The sequence below is a fragment of the Fistularia commersonii genome, chromosome 21, assembly GCF_037954325.1.
Source record: "Fistularia commersonii isolate RoL2024-O1a breed Wild chromosome 21, RoL_Fcom_v1.0, whole genome shotgun sequence".
Taxonomy (NCBI): domain Eukaryota; kingdom Metazoa; phylum Chordata; class Actinopteri; order Syngnathiformes; family Fistulariidae; genus Fistularia; species Fistularia commersonii.
In genome coordinates, this window is record NC_141304.1 from 3,316,770 (window position 1) to 3,336,809 (window position 20,040).

At 47.4% G+C, this 20,040-nt stretch overlaps 1 protein-coding gene across 2 annotated transcripts in view; it reads right to left on the reverse strand.

Annotated features, from left to right (window-relative positions):
- LOC147222081 (low-density lipoprotein receptor-related protein 1-like) overlaps positions 1–20,040 on the reverse strand; it is a 75,581-nt gene that overhangs the window by 38,044 nt on the left and 17,497 nt on the right. For both annotated transcript variants that reach the window (XM_086168691.1, XM_086168692.1), the window contains exons 3-7: positions 14,975–15,112; positions 6,080–6,199; positions 5,610–5,738; positions 5,272–5,535; positions 561–723 (exon numbers count right to left, since the gene is read on the reverse strand). In XM_086168691.1, the coding sequence (XP_086024817.1) occupies positions 561–723; positions 5,272–5,535; positions 5,610–5,738; positions 6,080–6,199; positions 14,975–15,112 (814 nt within the window). The remainder of the gene's footprint in view (positions 1–560; positions 724–5,271; positions 5,536–5,609; positions 5,739–6,079; positions 6,200–14,974; positions 15,113–20,040) is intronic.

Here is a 20,040-nt window from a genome sequence, read left to right on the forward strand (position 1 = left end):
GAGCTGTTACGTAGCTGTTACGGAGCACATTCATTCATTCGGTCATTATTCATTCATTATCTGTATTGCCTGTGCAGATAATGCCTGTGCATTATCTGCACTGCCTCTGGAGGGGCATCATCATTTTAGATGGTATTTCGACAGAAATACCAAGGAAGCCTGCGGGTGAAGGGGTTAAATATGACAGGGAGGACAACAAGTATGGCTGTTTTGTTGTCCATTTTTGTAGTTTTATGGTCCAGGTACTAGACGCGTTTTTTTAATTTCTAGATTTTAATACTTTTCGCTGACAGTCATGCATCGAGCATCCCCCCCCCCCCCACCAACCTCTCTGGGCATGCATTCACACTCCAGACCTGCACCGTCATTACACCTCCAAACATCTGCGCTCCATTGTTCCACCAGATGCCGCCGATCAACATTCACTCAAACCCGCTTTCGGGTGGCTGTTTTCAGGTCCGGGAAAAGGGTCCCTGAACTGATACGAGGGCGGCCAGTGAGCGCGAAGGTGCTATTCTGAAGTGGGGTTGATGGTTCGAGTAGATATAATCCTGACTGACCCCATGGTGGGGTCCAGGGCGATGCCTTTGGGGTTGTACAGCTCCTGATCCAGGAGGGTGACACACGTCTGGCCATCCTTGTCACACACGAATATCCTGTCGTCCACGTCATCCACGAAGTAGAAGTTTCCGGTGAGCCAGTCGATGGCCATCTGCTCCACATCTGCAGGGGGAAGTTGTGGAGAGGGAGGAGATGATATGACGCAGAATGTGCAGCGGAAGGGAAGAAAAAAAAAAAAAAGAGAAGTTTCCAGTAGAAACCCCGATTCATTCAATTTGAGTCAGGTTTGGCTCACGATCACATGATGACCTATATTAGTCACCCTGTTTCCGGGGGGAATGAGACAGGTGCCCCCTCCCGAATCTGCTCGCAAAAATCAGGACACATGCACGCAAAGTCTGGGTTTACGGGAAAATTACTGCCTTAAGAAGCTTAAGAAAGCTGGTCCGTTCTATCTGAACAGGTCTCTGACGGGTCACAGAGTCGGGGTCTTCATGAAACAATGCCCCCGTGTTTCCTGACCCCCTTCCCGGCTTTAAAACGTGGACCTCCCTGCATGAAGGCATGCAGACCCGGCGAGGATACAGGGCCCAACGGAACCATCACGCGGGGGGGCGGAGCCTGTGACTCAGCCGCTGTTTGTTTGCTCGCAGACGAAAAACCCATCCAAATGGTTTCCCGGAATCTGCATGTGGCTGTTAGTATCCACACAGACGGAGGCGAAGTACTCTGTAAACTCTGGGGTACTCGCCTGCGGAGTACTCTCCATAGTAAACTTTGCAGATCGGCCCAGCGCCGGGGAGGAAAAAGTACGAGAGAGACAAAGCGTAGAGAGCTGGGCTGAAACCACATGGCTTCTATTTTTACAGCTGCCATGAACGCAGCACTCCACAGCACTGTCCTTAAACACACATACACACACAACCTCAGGGACGGGCTGATGTTTTTTTTTTTGTCCAGGGTGACCAGGTGATACATTTGGGGACTGGAAATGACGGAGCAGATTCCTGCTCTTTGAAAGCACCATTGAAAAAAAAAAAAAAAAAAAATGCAGGACCAATAAATCCCAACCGTAATTCCAGAGGAGTCACATGAGTGGAGAAGAAGGAGGTGGGGCGGGGGTCAAATGTTTTGGATTTGAGGAAAGCTGGAAAATGGATATAATAATGACAAAAAAAAGAGAAGAGAATCAGGAGAGAGGGAGCGAGAGAGAGCTAGAGAGAGAGGGGGATCTGATTTCCAGCAGGGAAACTTGGCCATTGTGCCGCATTTCTGAGGTTTATGTGAGAAAGGGGCCGCGTTCCCAGAGGTGCCTTTAATTTCTAACACAAGACGTTCTGTGTTTAAATGCTTCCAGCTGCCACACGGCCCGCCGGCCCATCACCGGGCCCCTGGCCGGACCCCCAGTCAGGTCGCTGGTAAACAAGGGTGGGAGCAAAAGGGGTCTTTTAAAAAAAAAAAAAAAGCACTGACGCCAAGGACTTCTTCTCCTGTCTCCTTCCAGTCTCTTCCACATGTCACCGCCACCACCACCAACCCTCCCCGGAGGTGGCAAAACAGTCTGGATTCATTCCAGCTGCAGCTCCGTCTGCGTCTGAAGGAACGCTATAAAAGACAGAGCGGCGCAAATAGAGGAGGAGGGCCAGATGCCTCCTGCGGTTCCTCTCATCAAACAACAGCCAGTTTATTTGTTTTAGGTGTGTGTGTGTGTGAGTGAAAACAGCAGTTGAGTGTTTTTCAGACCTATTTAAGTGTGTTTTGGTGACGGGTTGGTGTTGGATGGAGGCGTCCATGAGCGTCATAGCGGGTCCTAAGTCCGAAGCCGATATCATCTGGATCTTTCCGTGCTGCCGAGGAATTCTGAGCCGAACCCCCCCCCCCCCCCCCCCCCCCAGCACCCGACCCGACCCCGTCCTCCACCCATCTGGAGGAGAAGGAACGTCACGCCGGAAAAACAGACCGCCGAGAAGAAAAAATAAGAAAGAACGGAAGAAAAAAAAGGGAAAAGGTTTTTGTGTCCAAATTTGGCGGTGCTAAGCTCCGCCCATGTTGAGGAGAACGCTTGGTTGAAAATGTGCTGACCGAATTGCCTTTCTTGACGCCACATGACCCTTCAAGCAGATTTTGGGCAGCATCTGCGCCCAGCAGAACACCGGGCTCACGTGGCGATGGGGGTGGGTTGTGGCGTTGTTGGGAGACCTCCCCGCCCCGACAGGGTTGAACCCCCCCTCCCCCCCGCCGCCGCCGCCACTCCGAGCAGCTGCTTACCGTTTAAGATGCAAAACAAGATCTGGCGTTTGTGTTTGGTTTCGGTGCAGGGACTCACCAGGAGGGCGGGGCAGCGCCGTCACATCTGGACAGCTCATCCTGGGCATTCTGAGCCCGTGAGTCACTCTGTCCACATGCACATCATTTCCTGTGCGTTCTCTCCCGCCCTCGGTTGCTGGCGGCTCCGCTGATGTTGACGGTAAAAACGGTGCCGCCCCGCCCATTGCCACCCTCAGCACCAGGAGCGATGCGACGCCGCTCTCTTGACACTCACTCAAATTTAGGGAAGTGATGTTTTCTTCTGTTTGTCTGCCGAGCCTGATCTCTGGACGAAGCACCGACTACCTACCTGCAGTGTTCATTATAATTTAGCTGTAATTACAAACTATATGCAGAATCAAAACACGCACATCAATATATGTCCTATCTTTGGTCGTTTGGTGTCTGTAGTCTACGGTAGCTAGCGTACTGTTCTTTGGTATAGTGTGCTGGTGGGGCGGCGCCAGGACTGGTGAGGTCAATCGGCTCAATAAGATAGTCCGCTCGGTGGCGGGACCGAACCTGGACCATCTTCAATCGGTGGCAGTGGGGAGGGTGAAGGACAAGCTGGGGGTTATCCTGGATAATCCTTCACATCCCCCAGCACGACGAGCCGTGGCTGATGTGCAGCTCCTTCGGCCGACGGTTCATCCGACCCCGGAGCAGAACCGAACGCTTCAGACACTCCTTTGTGTCTCCAGCCATCAGACTGTACAACAGCAGTCTGGACAGAACACGACCCCGACCGGCATGAGCGCACCTGTGCTGCTTCCACAATTCCACAGTCTCACTGCCCTTCCCCATTCACTGCCTCACCCAATCACGTCATGTCCTAACTTTGTTGTCTGTCCTTGCACACATCCTGCCCTATTTTTGTTATGTATTTTATTCATTGCTATTTATGTTTGTCATTCTATTGATATTGTTATTTAATTCTAGTTGTGCATTTTTCACCCTCACAGCTCATCCCTGATGTTGTTGTTGTGTGATGTCTACTTATCTGCTGTCTATTTATTTGTGGATTTTTTTGGAGTCTTTCTATATCCTCTCTTCTGCCTTTCTACCTTTCTATTTATACTCATATTATTCATATTCATTTCTTACATTATAACTGTTGTAACCATTCTAACCATTATAAATGGGGATCAATAAAGTTTATCTCTATCTTCTTGTCTTTTGGGTTGCTCCCTTCATGGGTCACCACAGCCAATAACCTGCCTCCATCTCACCCTCTCCTCTGCATCCTCCTCTCCAACAGTTATAATGATGTATGTCACATATTTTTATATAAACAATCCAGTGGTCCCTTAAGATACAAATGTATTGAATTTGTTCCAGAAGCGGGTTCATATGTTGATTTTTAGTTTAATTTTCCCCATTTAAAATGACAGAAAACAAATTAAATCGCCCCCCAAATAAGTCACAAAATAAGGATATGGATATAGAAAAAACAATAAATACAACATTTTTGTCCTTAATTTCCATAGAAAGCATCTTCTTTCTAGGTTCACCGCTTGCTTTCTAAGAGTCCATGATGATTATTAAGAAAATACACAAAATAAGCAGAGAGATATAAAATTAAAGACTTGCGGTAGCTCGCTTAGCGAGTACCGTGCAAATTTTTTGAATTTTGATTTTCTCACTCTTGTATTCGTATCATGATTTTTTTTGTTATTTCAAGGATAAAATTTGCTGGAATTGTGCTTCGTATCTCAAAAAGTTTGTTTATAAAGTGATTGGTATCTTAAGGGGCCGCTGTATTTATAGATTATTTTGGGGTGGCACAGAGGTGAAGCGGTTAGCACTTCCTGTTCACATCAAGGAGGTCTTGGAGTCTCCAAGTTATCCATGTGTCTGCTATTCTGGGTTTCTACAGGTTCCTCTGACAGTCCCAAGACATGCAGAAGGTTCATTGGAGACCCTACATTGTCCACACATGCACATGAGAGGGTGAACGGGCTTATATGTGGTAGACCACTCGCCTAAACCCGAGGCCTGGAAAAGGCATGTTATTCTGCCGTAAGCGTTGCAGTGCCTTCACAGTGATGCGTTTCCGCCCTGAACCCCAGATGTGCCAGAACCGCCGCCGCCAGGCCGTGTCATTTTTCACCAACCGCCCACGTTCAGAAAGAGAGTCCCTTCTATCATGTTAATTAATTCTTCTGAAGGGGTGAAGAGGGGGTGAGGCAGAACGCCATTGAAATAAAGTCCATCAGCCTAAACCCTCCTCTGGCCCCCAATATCACAAGGGCTGGAATAGTGTCAGCTATGTTTTGAGTACCAGCTAGCCACTCTGGAAATGAGTTGTTCGCCTTCGCTTGGTAAACTCAGTTCCGTGATCTGGAACTGGAACTGGAGAAGGAGAAACTTCCTATTTGTTTCTGATTTAGCATGAGTACTCACGATGCAAGCTGAGTGATATGTTGATGACCCGCTCCTCCGTGAAGCTCTTGAGGTTGGGGACCTTGGCGCACTTGAGGTGTGTGGATGAGGGCGAGTCGCCTACGTAGATCCAGCAGACGGTCTCCTGGGCGTACAGGAAGTCCATGGCCGTGGTCTGCTTGGTGCTGGTGGACAACAGGCTATGGACCGTGGTGCCGCTCAGGGAAGTGGCCTGTATGTTCTGGGAGTTGGCGATCAACAGGACAGGCAGACGGTCCACCGGCACTGGAAGTGGGTGCAGGAGCTTGTTGACAACGTGCAAGGGGTGAAACTGCCATCCATGTGGATCTGCCGCTTACCGTTCTTGGCCTTGCAGGAACGGTTGTCTGGCTGGGACAGGTAGCCCTCCACGCAGGAGCAGGCGTAGGAACCCTCGGTGTTGGTGCAGGACTGACTGCAGGTCCCGTACAAGCTGCACTCGTCAAAATCTGAGCCGCAGAGAGCGGAGCAGGAGGCCAGAAAATTAAAACCAGTAAAGCATTATGAAGCTCTGGAGCAACAAGAACATATTCTAGGATTATGAAATACCCTGCAAATATTAGCCAATATCAAATCCGTGCCTTGTGCCGAGTCTCTCTTCCTAGCTGAGCTGAAAATGTGACCTTTATTTGTATTTCTGGGTAAAATAACTCTTATTTTCAAGCCCTGCAGTTTATAAGTCAACGCAGAACTTTTATCCTGTTGACAAATTCCAGGACAAGGTTCTTTGCCTCCCCGTTTGAACAAGACCTGCTCTTTCACAACCGCGGTTGTGTCAAGTGGAACCAACCTTTGCAGGTCTTCCCATCAGGGCTGATCTCGTAGCCGCTCCTGCAGTAGCAGGCGGGTCCTTCCAAGGTCACAGCACAGCTTTCCTGGCAACCCATGAGGGTGCAGTTGGAGATAAACTCTGGATAATGAGGACAGGGGAAGGGCAGAGTCACAGTTTCAGGGTATGTCATGCAGTACATGTTAGCTGGCCACTTTTGTCCTTAAACACCTTTTTGTGCTGCTACAGAGTTAAGATTCTTCAGGGAGTGACTGGCGTGTACTCTGAGGAAAAACACCTTTAAAGCATCCCAGTGAACATTCAAAGTATACTCATGTGTTGATGCTATCCGGAAAACTTTGAAGAAACATAAAACCTGAAGTTCAAGAAGTTCAAGATGGAGACTACATCAGGGAGCAGCTCTGAGACCCTTCTTTTTTGCTATTGTGATGGACAGGCTGACAGGTGAGGTTAGACAGGAATCTCCATGGACTATGATCGCAGATGACAGTGACAGCAGGGAGCAAGTGGAGGAACATCTACAGAGGTAGAGGTATGGCCTGGTGAGGAGAGGAATGAAGGTTTGCTGTGGCAAGACATAAAACAGTGGGGTAAAAAAGTATTTAGTCAAGTTGTGCAAGTTCTCCCACCTAAAAAGACGATAGAGACCTGTAATTTTCATTATTGGTACACTTCAACAATGAGAGACAGGATGCGGGAAAAAAAAAAATCAAGAAAAAAAATCACATAGTCTGATTTTTAAAGAATTTATTTGCAAATTATGGTGGAAAATAAGTATTTGGTCACGAACAACAGTTCATCTCAATACTCTAAAATGTACCCTTTGTTGGCAATGATAGAGGTCAAACGTTTTCCGTAATTCTTCACAAGGCTTTCACACACATGCTGGTATTTTGGCCCATTCCCCCATGCAGATCTCCTCTAGGGCAGCAATGTTTTGGGGCTGTCGCTGGGCAACACAGGTTTTCAACTCCCTCCAAAGATTGTCTGTGGGGATGAGATCTAGAGACTGGGTAGGTCACTCCGGGACCTTGAAATGCTTCTTAAGAAGTCACTCCTTTGTTGCCCGGGCGGTGTGTTTAGGATCATTGTCATCCTGAAAGACCCAGGCACGTTTCATCTTCACTGCCTTCGCTGATGGAAGGAGGTTTTCACACAAAAAACTCATGATACATGGCCCCGGTCATTCCTTCCTTTACATATACCTTTCCTTCACAGTAGGTATGGTGTTATTCGGATGCAACTCGGGATTCTTCCTCCTCCAAACACGACAAGTTGAGTTTTTTCCCAAAAAGTTCTAGTTTGGTTTCATCTGACCATAGGACATTCTCCCAGTCCTCTTCTGGATCATCCAAATGCTCTCTGGCAAACTTCAGACGGGCCTGGACATGTACTGGCTTAAGCAGGGTGACACGTCTGGCACTGCAGGACTTGAGTCCCTGGTGAAGTAGTGTGTTACTGATGGTAGCCTTAGTTACTTTGGTCACCTCTCTCTGCAGGTCATTCAGAAGGTCCCCCCATGTGGTTCTGGGATTTTTGCTCCCTTTTCTTGTGATCATTTTGACCCCACGGGATGAGATCTTGCACGGAGCCCCAGATCAAGGGAGATTATCAGTGGTCTTGTATGTCTCCCATTTTCTAATAATTGCTCCCACAGTTGATTTCACTTGAAGTCGCTTACCTATTGCAGATTCAGTCTTCCGAGCCTGGTACAGGTCTACAGTTTTGTTTCTGGTGTCCTTTTTACAGCTTTTTGGTCTCCATAGTGGAGTTTGGAGTGTGACCATTTGAGGTTGTGGACCGGTGTCTTTTATTCTGATAACCAGTTCAAACAGGTGCAATTATTACAGGTCACGTATGGAGGACTAAAGCGCCTCTTACAAAAGAAGTTACAGGTCTGTGACAACCAGCAATCTTTCTTGTTTGCAGGTAACCAAATACTTCTGTTCCCCCATAATTTGCAAATAAATTCTTTAAAAATCAGATAATGTGATTCTTTTGATTCTCTTTTTCGCTTTCTGTCTCATAGTTGAAGTGTACCTGTGATGAAAATTACAGGCTTCTGTCATCTTTTTGAGTAGGAGAAATTGCACAACTGGTGGCTGACTAAATATTTTTTTGCCCCACTGTACATGAGGGTTGATGAGTGACACCCAAGTGGAATTATAATTAGGGTTGACAGCTCGGAGCAATGGAGAAGGTGGAAAAGAAGTGGAAGGGGGTTGGAACAGGTGGAGAAAGAGTTCAGAGGTGATAAAAGAATCTTATCCGGAATAAAAGGAAAGGTGGGGAGGACGGAGGTGAGAGCATCCATGTTGTCTGGTTTGGAGACACTGAGGAGAAGTCAGGAGACAGAGCTGAAGGCAGCAGAGATGAAAATGTGTATGTTCCTCTTTGGGGGTGAGGAAGATGAAGAGCACCAGGAATGAGTCCGTCAGAGGGACAGAATGGGTTAAATGTTCTGGACTTTGGACATGGACAGAGGAGGGATGGTGGAGAAGGGTAGAATGATGCTGAGGTTTGAGAAGGTCTAGAAGAAGACCAGAGATGAGGTTTATGGATGGAGGGAAAAAGGACAGGGAGTTAGATGGTGTGAGAGGAAGGTCTAGATGGAGGCAGGTGACTTGCTTTGGGAACACCTGAGGGGAGCAGCCCAAATGAAAAGAAGAAGAAGGTGAAGAAGACATGCAAGCCAATCCTGGTTCTCATTGGGTAAGAGGTGGCCAGCATTCCAAAAACAACACGTCCACCAGAAGACCAGTGACAGAAGAAAGAGGAGGTCCCATCATCATTTCCATCGTTGCCAGTCCTTCCTGGAGAAGGAAGCCAGCTCAGTGGGTTCCATTGGTTTGGCCATCTCAGAGGAGAATCTCTAAAATACGAACAGTTAAGGTTGATTTTGTTCTGCATGTCAAACGACCTCTGCTTCTTCGTCAGACTCCAAGCCGGAGCATCAGATGAGAGGATGGATGGAAAGATGCAAGAACAGATGGGACAGACAGATGGATGGATGGATGGATGGATGGATGGATGGATGGATGGATGGATGGATGGATGGATGGATGGATGGATGGATGGATGGAAGGAAGAATGGAATGATGGACAGACAGATGAATGTATGGTTGGAGTATCAGGCTGACACATGGATTGATAGATTAATGGAAGGACTGACAGATGGATGGATCGTGGATAGATGAACAGATGAGTGTACAGATGGATAGATGGAAGGATGGACAGAAGGACAAAAGGATGGAGATGGAAGGAAGGACGTATGGATGGATAGACTGCAAGACTGACATTGATGGATGGATGGATGGATGGATGGATGGATGGATGGATGGATGGATGGATGGATGGACAGAAAGATGGACTGACGGATGGATGATGGAAGGACAAATATATGGAGAGATGAGTGGATAGATGGGTGGATGGATGGAGGAAAAGTAGATGGATAAATTAATACAGATGAGTGGGTGGAAGGAAGGATGGATGGATGAATGGATGAATTCATGACAGACGAGTGGGTGGAAGGATGATGGAGGGACGGACAGATAAATGGATAAACAGATGAGTAGATGGATGGATAGAGGAATGCAGCCTCAGGGTGGCACAGGCCAGTGTCTCCCTGAGCCGGTCCCAAACCCAGATAAATGCAGAGGGTTGCGTCAGGAAGGGCATCCGGCATAAAACTTTTGCCAAAAGCAAACATGCGAATCAAATATAATAAACAGATCATACCGGATCAGTCGAGGTTAACAACAACTGCCATTGGTAACCATAACCTATAAGGAACCAATGGAAACTAGGCTACTGTAGGTCAAAGGAGGAGAGGAGGAAGGCGTGCTCGGAAGCAGAGAGAGAAGAGGGAAGGCAAGAGTCTGAGACTGAGAGAAGAGACTTTGACTATTGGGACTGTGACAGGAAAAGGTAGAGAGTTGGTCGACAGGATGCAGAGAAGGAAGGTGGATATACTGTGTGTCCAGGAGACCAGGTGGAAAGGTAGTAAGGCTAGGAGAGTGGTAATTGGTGCAGACTTCAATGGGCATTCTGGTGAAGGCAATAGAGGGGTTTAAGTGATGGGCAGATTTGGTATACAGGACAGACATGCAGAGGGACAGAGAATGGTAATAGAGAAGTACAGAGAAGGCCAGAGGGAGCTGTATTATGTTTTTTAGACCTAGAAAATGCATATGACAGGGTGCCGATAGAGGAGCTCTGGTATTGTATGAGGAAATCTGGAATGGCAGAGAAGTATGGTAGACTGGTGCAAGACATGTATACTAGCTGTGAGACAATGGTGTGGTGTGCTGTAGGGGTAACAGAGAAGTTCAAGGTTGAGGTGGGACTGCATCAGGGATCAGCTCTGAGCCCCTTCTTTTTTGCAGTAGTGATGGACAGGCAGACAGGAATCTCAATGGACCATGATGTTTGCAGATGGCATTGTGATCTGTAGTGACAGCAGAGAACAGATTGAGGAAAATCTTGAGAGGTGAAGGTGAGCACTGGAAAGGAGAGGAATGAAAGTTAGTTCCAGCAAGACAGAGTATATCCCCTTTATGCATGACGGTCACTACAGTGGACAGCTATTAACATTTTTTTTTAACTCAGTATATCATGGGTCATGCATCAAAGAGTTAAGTATGTGAATGAGCGGAACTCGGGTGGAACGGTGAGGCTACAGGGAGTGGAGATCAAGAAGTTGGAGGATTTCAGGTACTTGGGGTCAACAGTCCAGAGCACCAGTGAGTGTGAAAAAGAGTTAAAGAGATGAGTTTAGGCAGGTTGGAATGGGTGGAGAAAAGTGTCAAGGGTACTAGGCGATAGAAGACGATCCGCCAAAATAGAAGGAAAGGTGTACAAGACAGTGGTGAGACCAGCAATGCTGTAAGACAGAAATAATAACAATGACGAACAGACAGGAGGCAGAGCTGGAGGTCACAAAAATGAAGATGCTAAGGTTCTCTTTGGGAGTGACCAGGATGGATAGGATCAGGAATGAGTATATCAGAGGAACAGCACATGTTAGATTTTTTGGCGAGAAGGTCAGAGAAGCCAGGCTGAGATGGTTCAATCATGTACAGAGGAGGGATAGTGAATATATTGGTAGACGGATGCTGGAATTGGATTTGCCGGGCAGGAGGTCTCGAGGAATACCAAAGAGAAGATTTATGGATGTGGTGAGAGAGGATATGAAGGTGGTTGGTGTGAGAGAGGAGGATACAGAGAATAGGGTTAGATGGAGAAGGTTGATTTGCTGTGGCTACCACTGAAGGGAAAAGCCAAAAGGAGGAGAAGAAGAATAATAAGAAGAGATGGATGGAGGGATGGAGGAGTGGACAGATTGACAGATGGATGGACAGACTACTAGTCTGGCATAGATAGATGGATGGATGGATGATGGAAGGACAGATGGACGGATGGAGCGATGTATGGACAGATGAGTGAACGGGTGGATGGATGGATAGAAGGGCGAATGGATGGATTGACTTGGACAACGTGTGAGCACAGCAATAGTGGCCAGAGATCCTCTGAGGATCCGGAAAGGTGACGCAGCAGCTCCTCGCCAGGGAAACGTTCCCTCGATGGGACAGCGAGGGTTAACAATGGCAGACAGGCCTGGAATTTTCCAAAACAAGTCCCAGCGCCGAGGAGGAGCCCAGGGGTGTTTGGGAAACCAACGCGGGCAGCAATGTAAACAAGCTGCTGCCACGCAAAACCACACCGCCTATAGACACTTTGTGTGTGTGTGTGTGTGTGTGTGTGTGTGTGTGTGTGTGTGTGTGTGTGTGTGTGTGCGCACGCAAAGCTCCCCTTTCAGGATTAATCAGGTGGAACGTCACTCTGAAAGATAAAACACTTCCTGTGGAGATATTTATGATATTTACACAGCGCTATTTGCGCCTGAGAGTGAGGATACACACACACACACACACACACGGTCATATAATTGAATCTCAACAATGAAGTTCCTTTATCAATACCCTATTTCCCTGTATGCAAACATCATAATTTAACTGTGTACATATATATAAAATACACACACACACACACACACACATCTCTAAATACATACATACAAACATACATACATACATACACACACACACACACACACACACACACACACACACACACATATATACATACATATACATATACATATACATATACTCACAGACACACACAATATATTCCTCCTTCCTTTCAGCAGTTTCCTTCAGGGGCAATAGCCAATCACCTGCCTCATCTAACCCTCAGCCAATCATCTGCCTTACCAGCTTCCTGTTCTCTTCTGCTCCATCCACCCTCCTCTCTGACCTTCCTCTTGACCTCCTCCAACCCCACATCTTCACCCTCCCTCCTCTGTCCATGTCCATTTCAGTGTGACTTTATCTCCAGAAGGTCTAATACCATATGTGCTGTCCCTTTGACGGACTCATTCCTGATGCTCTCCATCCTCCCAGACAGAATCTCCACGTCTCCATCTCTGCCTCCTGTCTTCTCCACAGTGTCTCCAAACGTGAAACTTTGGCTGCTCTTCACCAGCTATCCTTCCACCCCCGCTGAGACTCTTTCCTCATCCTTTTCCAACCTGCTTCCACATGTTCCTCCACCTCTTCTCAACCCTCTCCATTGCTCTGGACCATTGACCCTCTGTACCTCCACCATCTTCATCTCCACTCCCTATAGCCTCACCGTTCCACGTGCTACACCTAACCCTCATTCCTCCCCTTTCCACCTCTCTATATGTTCCTCCACCTGCTCCCTCCTCTTACTACATATGAGAATCATCTGCAAATAGATATATTGATAAATTGTATCGGCAGAACACTGGCGTATCAGGATGACACAGGATTGATTTCAATGAAGGTCACTGTGGTGTCATCCCGAACCCATGGTTGGTAGGATGACACATAATGAAAATTTCAAATTCCCTGGATGCATAGAGACAGCGTCAGAACACCCTTTGGCAAAGACACGGCCCTCCGACGGCTCCTGAAGCCGCCTCCCTCCTGGTAAATGTCACTCCTTCCACTTCCCCTTTAGCCTTCAACCTGGTTTTGTGACAATTTATTTAAAGTAATTTCCTGTGCTGCGTTTGCAGCAAATGTTTTATTGTTTCCTCATTACTGATTTCAAAATGCCAGCTTCCTCAATTTGATCTTTTTTTTTTCCACATGCGGATGTAAAGTAGGGTTAACACTTGCCGACATTTAAGTTTCGATCAACTGGAAATGAACCTTCATCTTATTGGATACGAGAGGTCACGCTGAGCACCCTCCACTGAGCATCAATGGTGTTAATGTGGAGAGAATGACCAGCACCAAATTCCTGGAGGTGAATATGAGTGAGGACCTCTCCTGGACCACCAGCACTACATCACTGGCAAAGAAGGCACAGCGGTGCCTCTACTTCCTTCGCAAACTTGAGCGAGCGAAAGCCATCGAGAACATCTGACAGCTGGAAGGATCATTGAGGGCAAAATCCATCAGCCCCCAAAACAGTGGACTCAATAAGACAATAGATTGAACTATTTTGAACACTGCACTATGGCTAATTTTGCATAGTTACAGTAAAATCTATCTTGCTGCAATTGGATGAAATGATGGATGGTTTTTGCACTGAACTGCATAGAAAACTCTGCTACTACTCTCTACATTCTTGGACTTGAATTTCTTCACTTGAAGACATTTCACCCTTCATCGGAAAGACTCCCGCAGTTCCGATGGCCCATGGGGAGTTTCCAAATGTAGGGCTGGTTACGGGTCTACGTTATAATGGCTTGTTAGAAAGTTGTTCGGCAGCAACTAGGTCAGAGAGAGTTGTTGTGCTAATGGAGGTGTTGTTGGGGGGGTAACAAAGGTACAACTTTTGGGGATTCACCTGGAATAGAATCTGAGAAAGATCAAGCCAAACTTCTCAGAATATGAAGCAAATGAATGAAAGCTGTTGGATCGCATGGACTGAGGCACAGGTGGAAGTTACCAGCTAGGTATTGATACCAGTATAAAATTATAGGTTTGTGAAAAGTTGTGCTTAAGGCCACCTCCTCTGTTCAGAGACTGTTTTTCTGTTTTGACAAGGATGGCTTCTTTGACTCCACTCTTAAACCATCTGTCTTCTCAGACCAGAATGCGGACGTTCCTGTCTTGAAAGGAGTGACCCTTATCCTTCAGGTGTAGGTGGACCGCAGAGTCCTGTCCTGAAGTGGTGGCTCTCCCGTTTCAGGCCATCCATCTGTGCAGAGGTTGTTTGGTCTCCCCAGTGTAGATGTCATCACAATCCTCAGTGCAGACGACAGCATACACCACATTTTTATGCCTTGGTGTTTTGTCCTTGGGGTGCGCCAGTCTTTGCCTCAGGGTTTTGTGGGGTTTGAAATGTACTGGTATACAGTGTTTATTGAAAACCCCCGAGTTTTTCCGATAAACCAGCAACATATAGTATGACAATGGTCTTCCGTTTGTTATTGTCTTCCTCGTGTTCTATGCTCTTGCTTCAGGTGGTTTCTGATTTGGCAAAAGCCCAGTTAGGGGAACCACTCTCTACCTTCAAATACATATACATATATGTACATATATTACATGTATTCAAGCATTTCCGTTTTTATGCTGTTAAATCCCAATCATCTCTTCAACTCAGTACCTCTAGATTGTAAAATTTAATGTTTATTCTTTAATGTGCACTTTACTATTAATGTAATGTTATTATTATAATCAATAGTTAATTTCATGTCACCATGGGAAAGTAAGAAACGTTGACTCGATTCCGCTGTATGATAAGTACATGAGGAGAAATTGACGATAAAGTTGACTTTGACATTGATTGGCAGCCGTCGAGACGATTGTATTGTATTGCTCCGAGCGCGGGTCCATAAAGTGGCGGCGACAATACCTCGGCAGTGCGGCCCCTCATCCCAGCCGTCGGTACACTCCGGGACGCCGTTACACAGCTTGCTCATGTGGATGCAGAGCTCTGTTCCTCCGCACTGGTACTCGTTGGGTGGGCAGCGTGACACAGCACTGTGCGGGCCTTGGAGGGAGGGGACACACACACACACATACAGGTGAGGACTAAATATAACGTTGCATTTCAACATTTTGTACCTCCAGTCATTGAGAACCGCCAAAGTTCTGCTCTCCATTAATCTATGATCTCATTAATTTTGAAATTTAATTAAATACCCAGTTTGACCCGTTGTTTACGACAGGCAACGCGAGCAGAATTGCCGCCTGCGGATAATCCAGTGTGTAATCCCTTGCCTAATATATTGGCTTATTATGATAATAAACCCATTTTTCTGCCCTGGAAAACATCTGACACCATGATATTCGCTTGGAGGATCTGGAGAACCCAAGGTGTACAAGTGGCGTCTATTTATCAGCTGCCGAAGCAGAACCCCCACCACACACACACAAACACACACACACACACACACAAATTGCACTGCAGCATCTCAACGGAGAACAGTGCCTCCTTCTGCCAGCCTGGCAGTTCTTTGGAGTCATGAGGAAACACACACACACACACACACACACACACACACTCCTTGGCTTCTTCATAGTTAATTGGCTGGTGGGCCTCAGGGATGTTGTCAGGGGGCAAGGGCACTGAGAAAAGGTCAAGGAGGTTCAAAAACATGCAGGCGTGGGTGCCGCTGCAGCGGCATCAGCTGTGGTCGCGTTGGACTTTCCGTCATCAGCAGAATTAGCTTGATGGTGACTGGCCGTTAGGCGTCGGATGGGCAGATTAGGCCGATCGGACCCCCGGGCTGGAAGGTCCTGTCCCCTCTGGATCCCTGAGAGTTTGAAGAAGATCCGAGCTTCCTGGTTTCTCATCCAACCACCAGGTGCCATCCTGCTCTTCTTCTGGCTGAACCACAGCCAGCTTTACGAGTACATTGGTCTGGGCCTCAGTGTGTGGTGACGGAAATCCCCTGTCACCTCTAAGTCAATTTACAACTCCTCCTCAGAGCTGGCGAGGCAACGGCAGTCTATAAGCGTCAGCCAGCGCTGTGTTGTGGTCCATCTCCTGCTCTGTGGTCCACCTCCTGCGCTTCCCCGTCCTTCACATCTGATGCTTTATGGAGCCTCGCCCAAAGTGAAGAGTCACCACAACAAAGATCTGAGCAGATTGGGGGTGGGGGGGGGGGGGGGCACGACGACATCTGGTTGGGCGGTCAAACCAACAGGCTGCGAGTGAGGCTCAAAATGCTTTCACACACACAAGAGAAACGTTAAAGCTCCCAAAATGGCAGACCGTGATGGTTACAACAATTGACAGGCACTTGGACCAAAAAATTGATGATATAATCCACAATAATTAAAGTAAGATTAATCTCCCCCCTCTATAATATGGCTGTATCCTTGCTCATGTGGACGGGGCAGGGTTCAAACCGCACCGGTAACCTGTCAATCAAAGGGGCCCTATATGGACACGACCAACTGTTCACTGTCATTTTGACCTGCGGACAAAGAGGACAGTCACTTTGCGTATTTCGTTTTCGGACGATCGACATTCCAGAAAACAAGACTAAAAGAAAATAAATGACAGAAAAAAAGTCCTATGTGCTGTACTGAAGGTACAAGCTGTCAAACCACTGTGTTTTCCGTCCCTGGAAAAATTCTCTGAACCAAAACAACAAAATCGTTTCCACGTGTCGCAAAAGGCTTTTGTTAAAAACAGTGATGTGTGTGTGTGTGTGTGTGTGTGTCTACCCCCCCGCCCCCCCGTCTTTGGGTTCCTGCTTAGCCCTGTGACCTTGTTGGGGAACAATCTCAGATCTCAGTTAGCGTCTCTTCCTCCTTCCAGCCCACGTATCCACAGAAGTACTGTGGCTGCAAACACTGCAAGCAAGACCAGCAAACACGTAATTATCCTCACTGCCCAAATGAGCACCTCCGCTGTGCATGTGGCGTGCGCGCTGTGCACGTGGCCGCGAATCCGTGAGACAAAACACTCACAAACAGCACGCCAGTGTGGCGGCTTCAGAAGTGAACGTAGAACATGCGAAGAACTACTTCGGATAGTCCCGTGATAAGAATTGAAAGAAAACACCCAGACCATTGGCTAGGCTAAAAATGGCCGCCCCACCCCTAAAACCTCTGAAACCTCTGAAACCTGCGAGTTTCTCCTCCCCTGACAGTCCAATGAGACTTTTCTCCAAATAAAGTTTAGCTGCCATATGATAGACGTCAATACTCCGAGCTGTTGTACAGGTGTTACAGCAACAATAGTCCAGGCAGCCAATTAGCACAGAGGTTAGACCCGCCCCTTCACGGTAAGAAGATCACTGATTGGATTGCCACACAGAGCCTTTCTGTGTGGCGTCTTTATGTTCTCAGCGTGTCTGCTTGGGATTCCTCTGGGTTTTCCGGGTTCCTCAATTAGTCCGAACACAAGCAGATCAACAGGTGTCAAGGTGTTGAAACCGTTTGCCCTTTATTTTGAAAAACGTGACCATTAGCATGAACTGCAATAAAATGGAAGTTCATGGGGGTTCCCTTTCTCACACCATGCTGGGTAAACCAAACCTCCCCCTCCTCCTGCTGCTCTTCCTCTTCATTCCCCTTTATTGTGTTACCCCTCAAACAGCCGTCGACCCATTCACACTAGGCAGGACACTACTGTTTGGACAGGTTTGAAGACAAACCCAAGCAAGAAATGGAAGGAAGAGGCAAGAGTGAGTGGACGGCATTGTCCGGGGTGGGGGGGCGCAGGGTCCCATAAGGCCTCATTCTTCTGCAGGCTGGCAGCAAGATGGCGAGGCCGTGGTGGGAAAAGCCATTGCTAATTTGATTGAAGCGGGGCCTTTTATTAAGCAGGTTAGCGCATCCAAACTCTCCCATTTTATTTCAGGCCTACTTCCAGCTCTGTTTACCCATTTCTGTGAAAGGCTCGCTGAACGGCTTGCCGAACGGATTACTGAACAACTCACTGAACGGCTCACTGAACGACGCGCTGAACAGCACACTGAATGGCTCACTGAACGGCTCACTGAACGGCTCACTGAATGATTCATTCAATGACTCAATGAATAACTTACTGAACAGCTCACTGATCGTCTCACTGCGCAACTCAAGAAAAGGCTCACTGAACGGCTCACTGAACAGTTCATTGAACGGCTCGCTGAACGACTCACTGAACGACTCACTGAACGGCTCTGAATAACTCGTTGTGTGGCTAAACTACAGCCGCCCTGGTTTCAATTATAGTGCTCCTGAAGCATCTGAGCAAAGGGAAAATGTTCCCATTGCTTCCCGTCATCGATCCATGCAGCGATCCTTGTGACGGCGCCCGTGGTTGAAAGTCGAGGCCGGAGATCTGACTGGTGTTTTCCAGCGGAGGAGCACAAATTGTTTCCCTGGGGTTAGTTTTTCATCCGCCATGGACGTCATGGCAACGTTGGCCGACGCCGGGTGTTTCACTTGTTCCGCGGGGCGGTGGAGGCATTGAGAAGCTTTGGAGCGAACGTGTGCATGGATGCGTTTGTGGCCAATCAGCAGCCTTGTTCTCCGGCCAGCACGAAACACGGTTTAAGACACCTGGCACGGGTCGAGGCGCTAAGCCCTGGGGCGGAAAGGCCGAGGGCCAGTGGGGGGAAAAGAAGGGCCATTGTTTGATTACATAAATCGGCTGACCCCCTCCCACAAAGCTGCGGTGTTGTAAGCACTGTCACATGCAAGACCCTGATCTGAATTGTGACATAGCCGCGTGTCCAAAAAGGAGGGGTGCATAAAGTGTGTGTGTGTGTGTGTGTGGAGGGAGGGGGGTCACACTTGGCTCATATGTGCTACTTTAACATGAATCTTCAAGGTCTGAGGTTTGAGTCTTCTGCTGCCAGACGCAGAGGACTATTTTCCATTTCCTCCTTCTTCTCCTATGACTCAAAACACACACACACACACACACACACACACGCACGCATGTGCACTCAACACATGGAGGTGAATCAGTGAATGTATCAAACCATGAATATGCCTTCATTGGGAAATGATGCTGCTGTCAAGCAGCTCTTAATGGCAGACATGTTTGCCCCCCCGATCCCCTCCACCCCTTCTGGCTGCCAAAAAAAACACCTTTCGGCGTCAAGTAGGACACAGTGAGGAGGAGGAGGTTGGGTTCTGTGATCCAGACGTGAAAACGCTCTCACCTTCCAACCATCAGCCAGATGCCACCAACGTCTGGAGCTTTTCTCTATAAAAGCCCTGGTTCCACTTTTCTTTCTCCGACGAATTCCAAACCATCCAGGGAAGTTAAGGTAAGCTGAGGAGGCGTCCTGCCCAAGTTATTGAACAGTTCATCCATCACTGGGTGGATCCTGCATACATTCGTTCTCCTGCCCAAGTACAAGTAAGACCTCGGCCTACAAACGCCCCCAATCGTGAACAAATCGTCCTACGAACAAGGTTTTCGATTTGAGATTTTGATTATGAATCAAGCCTTGGTGCAAGAACACACATCAAACAAACTCATGGGCTTTCCACGATGTGGGGTTTTAGCGTAGCAGCAATCATGCAACTCTGCATTGTTTACATTGTTCATTGCCATGTTCCACTGTTAGAATGCTTTTTTTTGTGCTTTTTATGGCTCCCAAAAAGGTTAAAAATGCCAGTGGTAGTGGTGTTAAGGAGAAGTTTAGAATTGCAGTCAATTTAAAGAAGTAAATAATAGCTAAATGTGAGAGCGGTGTTCAGATCTGCATTAAAAACGGCTGATGTGGCTAAAGGGATGACTGTGCTAACAAAACAAGGATATGGTTAGCTTTGGTCAATGAAAGACAGCTTGCTAGACATATCGTTAGCAAGAAGGCTTTACTTTTGCTGACTCTGCTAAGGAAACAGCAAGTACAAGTACTAGCAAGAAGAGCAAGGACCCCAGAAAACAGCAATAATTATCTTTAACTCCTTATTAAGCACAAATAAACCCATAAAAAAGTCTCAAAAGAGTGCAGTCATTTT